This window comes from Rhipicephalus sanguineus, chromosome 3 (assembly GCF_013339695.2).
Source record: "Rhipicephalus sanguineus isolate Rsan-2018 chromosome 3, BIME_Rsan_1.4, whole genome shotgun sequence".
Taxonomy (NCBI): domain Eukaryota; kingdom Metazoa; phylum Arthropoda; class Arachnida; order Ixodida; family Ixodidae; genus Rhipicephalus; species Rhipicephalus sanguineus.
In genome coordinates this window covers 131,416,926-131,422,925 of record NC_051178.1, presented here as the reverse complement: position 1 = coordinate 131,422,925, position 6,000 = coordinate 131,416,926, and the positions used below count along the sequence as shown (strand labels likewise).

The 6,000-nt window shown below is 46.3% G+C and overlaps 1 protein-coding gene across 1 annotated transcript in view; it reads left to right on the top strand.

Annotated features, from left to right (window-relative positions):
- The first annotated feature begins 261 nt into the window (after positions 1–261).
- The window catches only part of LOC119385851 (gelsolin, cytoplasmic), a 65,120-nt gene continuing 59,381 nt past the window's right edge, over positions 262–6,000 (top strand). Inside the window, exons 1-4 of the mRNA XM_049414134.1 lie at positions 262–270; positions 503–613; positions 2,844–2,974; positions 5,322–5,602. Of these exons, the coding sequence (XP_049270091.1) occupies positions 262–270; positions 503–613; positions 2,844–2,974; positions 5,322–5,602 (532 nt within the window). The remainder of the gene's footprint in view (positions 271–502; positions 614–2,843; positions 2,975–5,321; positions 5,603–6,000) is intronic.

Genomic DNA, 6,000 nt, shown 5'->3' with positions numbered 1-6,000 from the left:
TGACGTCACGTTACGTCACATTATTTTGTGACAATACGTGACGCCATAGAGACGTCATGAAATTTGGGCGACCTTGACGTTGCAGTGACCTCATCACTTGATTTCTTTTTTGCATCGCTTCGTGCTGTCGCTGCCGCCGCCAACGGTCACTTTTCGCGTTTGATGAGGCATTTAAGGCTTTCGCCTTGATATGTGCAACAAAGCCTGCGTACTCCTGCGTCACTGACGCAAACGAGACCTGTGCATACGCAACTCGAAAAGATGGCATCGGTGAGGGAAATAACGGAACCAACGGACGCTCATCCGAAAGCGAAGGCTCTTTATTCGCGCCCACGCTAGCGCGTGACCCTAAAAGCATCTCGAGGCGGCATATATGCGGCACGTCGGCTTTGTCGCGCTCCCAGAATTTCCGGCCGGGCCCCGCGGCGCGCGCACGGCCTTTCAGGGACCAGACGCGAACAGCTGCCGATGTCGATCTCGAACCTAAGCTTTCGCTTCTCAGCCTTCTCACGGTGTTTTTCTTCTCGTTTCTTTATGTTCGCAGACGAAGCAAGCCAAGAGCGGCAGACTCGAGTGGAACATCCATTTCTGGCTGGGACGAGACACGTCGCAGGTTCGTGTCCGAGCCTATCTTGGCCTGGCGTCCTCCAGATCGTATCTTCTACTGATTTGCTTTGACGTCGTAGGAGAACACAGATAGATTGAATGGAGCTTCGATTGATCGTTAAAATTGGCAATAATGGTTGAATTTTGTCATGGGGTCACTGTGTCGACAAGAAGGAGACGTGTCTAATCGAAACATAGACATATAATACTTTCCATGTTCACCCAGTGTAAAACACTAGCGTGGCCACGCTTCTTGAAGGTCGTGCCTTTTGCAGATTTGCCACGATGGCGTGAGAAAAGACAGAAGTATTGCATGGAGCGTTGATTGAGCTCATTTTCAAAGCAATACATGGAGCTCAGGCGGCGTGATGTGTCGATTAAACGTCATGCCCCAGCAAAACACAGAACCATGGTAGACGTAAGATTTAGCGTGGTAATGTCAGATAGATCATTTACACTTGATTTTATAAACAGGGGTGAGATGTGAGACGGGAGTCCTGTCACAGTACCAGTGTATCGACAAGAAGAGGATTAATCATACAGAATTACAGCAGACGTAACAAATAATAAAGCGTGGCCACATGAAAGAAGTCAAACAAACCCGAAGAATTGAACTGATCAACAATGGTTAAACGGGACATTTCCAAAAATAATTGTAGCGCAAGACCCACGCGCATTCACACACGCACCCCTCCCCCTTCCACCCCCCCCCCCCCACACACACACGCACCAAACTCGTACAGCGCTGGACGTGTTTGGAGCGTGTATGGGGAGGGGGGGGGGGGGGGGGTCGTTTGTTTTGCGCTCTAATAATTTTTGAAAATCACCAATCAACTAGACCAACAAGTTATTTTACGGTTAAACAGGATCTTGTCAAAGTGCCCATGTGCCGACAAGAAGGGGATTTGCGTGCTCAAACCGTTCACATGATGTGGATACCTCCGTTCACTTTATGTAGATGTTCACTTTATGTTGATGATTATCATAGTTGTGTCTTTCGGAGATCAATGGATCTTGAAGCAACCCCCCCTCCCCTTTAGTGTACAATGACAAAAGCAGACTCATGCGGCCAAACTCGAACTTGGGAATTATTTTTAATACACTCTGACGCAATGCATCAGAGTTCTTTTTAACGCATTTTCTACTTTTCCTTCGTACCTCTTCGGGGCTTGTTTTTCTATTTTTCGTGGACACACTCCAGCCTAGTGAATTAGAGTGCTGCGCTGGAGAGACAGAAAGAGAGAGAGCGAGAGAAAGCACATGAAAGGCAAGGATGAGCAATGAAAGAACCACAACACAGCATGTGCTTGGTTCAATGTACCAACCTGAACATTGTTTCACTCACGTGCGCAAGGGTTTTCACTCCTCGCAGGCATTGTCTCTCAATTCAGCTAGAAATGTGCAATAATGACAGTGCGCCCTATCCAGTGTTTTAGAACTGTCGACGGCTGTACAAGGCAGGCTGCCGTGTTACGGTACAGCTCACATAAAAACCAGGCACAATTAAACCAATGACATCGATTTGTGTCATCGAGGCTTTAGAGGTGAAAAAATAAAGAAAAGAAATGACTGCCATTTGCAAACGTAATTATGAGCCACTATGGCACTGTTATCTTTCTTTTTAATTGTAAAACAATAGTTATTTTGTTTAAAGTTGGAACCTCGAAGTCACGTGGCTTTCATGAAAGCTGCACGAAGCCTTTGCACACTTTACTCACTGTACACCTACTATTTAATGAGAGAGAACTCATTAAAGAAGATTTTATCGCAGTCAGCGAGGGGTTCACTTCACGTAGCCTTTAAATGCAAGCATTTCTTTAAGCTAGTTGAATTAAGGAAGGAAATTTCGAGAGTTCATTTCTTTCTCTAACACAACCTTAACGAAAACCAGCAGATAATTCTTGGCTTCCTTGGCATCATTATCTGCTGGTTTTCATTGAGTTTAAGCTAGTTGGTCATACATACTAGTGCTAGTTGAGCTAGATGGTCACACATCTGGCAGCAATCCTGAGCTACAGTGTTTCTTCGTCTTTTTCTTTAAAGCTGTGCGTTAAACTGGCGATATGATGATGCTTTTTCGGAACTAACAAGGTGATAATGTGAGGTGTATGGAAATGGGACGCAAGTGTGGCTTGACTCCTGTCACCTCGTCACTTGCTATTTCTGGCCAGGCTGATCCTCATGCACGTAACTAATATCATATGCTTCCACTTGTTCCTTGCTCGCTGCAAACACAGGACGAGTACACGGTCGCCGCCATCAAGAGCGTGGAGCTGGACGACTCGCTGGGTGGCAGTCCCGTGCAGCACCGAGAGGTGCAGGACCACGAGTCGGACCTGTTCCTGTCACACTTTAAGAACGGCGTCAAGTAAGCTCACTGCTCTCCATTCTTTAAGTGACTTTAAAGTGAAAAGGGTTAGATCGATGCCTCGTCAACGTTGCTCCCGAATGCAGTACATACCGACCTAGTACCAGGGCTTAAAGTCTCCCGTCATTGGAGGGGGGGGGGGGGGGGAGGGGCTCAGAGGGCGGCGACCTATATACATACCTACACATATACATACAGCCCTTCCTTAAGAAATGGAGGGGGGGGGGGGTCCCCGAGCACCCCCGGACTTTAAGCCCTGTCTAGTACTTAAAAGAGTTCGCTCTATGCTGGCACACTGCGCTACTCAAGATGAGTCAGCAGTACGGTAAATGGATTCGCGAGATACCGGCCATATCTTCGCAAGCGAATACGTGCGCAAGCGTATCGACACCCTCTTACTGGGTAGGGTGGAGCGACGCCATCGAGGCGAGGAAGTTATCCGGGCGTAGTACTGGGCCTGCGGAGTGCAGTGCAGATAGTGAAATGAAGTATATATAAAAAAGAATATGAGAATGGAAGTGTTTGAAGAGAGCTATATATACAGTACTGACAGACAAGTTCTTCTTGTTGTTGTGAAACATCACGCAAAAATAACAATGAAAATTCACTGTGAAGGTTTCCAGTCAAACAAGAAGTATTACTGAAGTCAAAAGTCTTACGAAAACCCGTGTGGCCGGGAAAAGACACGAGGACAATTAAAAAGGGACACCAACCAGGAAAGTTCATGGTGTCCGTTTTTAATTGTCCTCAAGAAAGATTACTAACGTAATTATTTCTGAACGCAACCAAAAGCGCAAAAAAAACACAGAAAAGGTAGAACAGTTATTGGATATAAATTGAAGGCAATTTTGCTGTTATAACAGCGGCTAGCCAACACTAGGCGACATAAGCCAATTGTTTTTACCCAAAACTAGCCACAGTTCAAACAACGATACCGACAGTTACCCAACGTTAGCTCCGTTCGATTTTCACTGCTTCCCTCTTTCCTCGCGTCTTTTCTACGAGAAAAAAAAACGAGAACGTCAAGGGTTCAAGCTTCGAGCGCATGCAGTAGCTCGCGTGATAACGCGAAGAATAATAATAATAACAATAAAAAAGGAGGAGTCCGCATTCACAGAGGAAGAACGAAAGGTGGGCGGGGGGAAGCAGGGTACTGATAAGTGGAACCAGATGTGAGCTGAAAGGAAGGGGCGTACAGGTTCGAATACATCGGCGGGTCGCGCAATGTCTGGCCTTCGTTTCAGCATACAATTGACTTCCGCGTAGGCATTCGAAAAGAAGAAAAAAAGTGCTAAAGCGAATGTCTCAGAACATTCGCCGCACGCCCTCGCTTGGAAGCGAGGAAACAGGTGGAAAACCGGTGTGCTCGCGGCTTCTGGGAGACCACTGGAATTCTGGGAGACCAGCCGGCAGACTCCCGTTTTCCTTTGCTTGCAGTCTTTTACGCTTTCAGCTTGCTACTTCCGAGTTAAGCCGCTGTGATAGTTGCCTGTACTTGAACGCCTTTACAGGTCCGCTCACCTTCTTTTATTTATCCGTGACATTCACCTTCCATCGCTACTTTATTAATTACCCAATGCAGGACTATCTATCTATCTATCTATCTATCTATCTATCTATCTATCTATCTATCTATCTATCTATCTATCTATCTATCTATCTATCTATCTGTCTGTCTGTCTGTCTGTCTGTCTGTCTGTCTATCTATCTATCTATCTATCTATCTATCTATCTATCTATCTATCTATCTATCTATCTATCTATCTATCTATCTATCTATCTATCTATCTATCTATCTATCTATCTGTCTATCTATCTGTCTGTCTGTCTGTCTGTCTGTCTGTCTTCTATCTATCTATCTATCTATCTATCTATCTATCTATCTATCTATCTATCTATCTATCTATCTATCTATCTATCTATCTATCTATCTAAAGTTTTATTTTTATCCTAAAAACCAAGTGGGAAGGCGTAGCCGTCGCCAAGCAATGGCGACAACTTCATTCATTTATTTTTTTTCTCTCTGAAAACTTTAGGCGCAAGCGGAGATAACAGCGCGTAGTTCAAAAGCACGAAATCCTGATTGGCTCGACGCTTAGTGCTCTCATTGTCCACGTGTTTTAAGTAGAAATAAGTGGCGAGGAGGAGATAGCACCCGTAGGAAGTATAGTGAAGGCAAGAAAGAAACCACTCTCTCGTCTTTGAACTCGCGTTGGTTTAGGCATGTATAGGGGCCCTTTAACGAGAAAGGGAAGACATAGAGAAGATGCGATACGCACTTTACGGCACGCGTGAAGACATTGACCTTGAAAAACCTTTTGCTGAGCAGTGCCGGCGCGCCATGCAGGTACCTGGAAGGTGGCATCGAGTCCGGTCTGCAGAGCGTGGACAAGACGGTGCACAAGCGGCTCTTCCAGGTCAAAGGGCGCCGCAATATCCGCGTGCGACAGGTGCCCCTGGAGGCTAGCTCGCTGAACCACGGCGACTGCTTCGTTCTCGACTGCCGCGACAACGTGTACGTCTTCGTGGGCCACCGAAGCGGTGGCCTAGAACGGGTCAAGGCCATCCAGGTGGCCTCGGGCATACGAGACGACGTTCATGGCGGCCGAAGCAAGATCAGCATACTAGGTATGCTGTCCAGCTACTGAATCACATAATCGGCGCTAAAAAAGACGCGAGAACGAGGGAGAGGAACGCAAACAAGACAAAACGGGTGGCATTTCCAACTGATTTATTTCAGGTGCGAAACCGAAATTACACACATCCAACAACGCATGCGAAGAATGACAAAGCTATGCCTACCGGTTCAACCAGCTTTCAAAGAATCTGATCTCTGGGCTTTGCAGGTGTATCGACGTCTCGCTTCTAGCAGCAAGAACAACTTTAGCCAAGAACAACTTCTGCCTAGTCACTTCTGCGTTATTTTACCTCTCATATGTTGAGCTTTGCTTTAGGTACACCACGAGTTCGTCTCGCAAAGATATGTGTTTACTATTTCTGCCTCGTTCAATGTTCCCTTCCCCGCA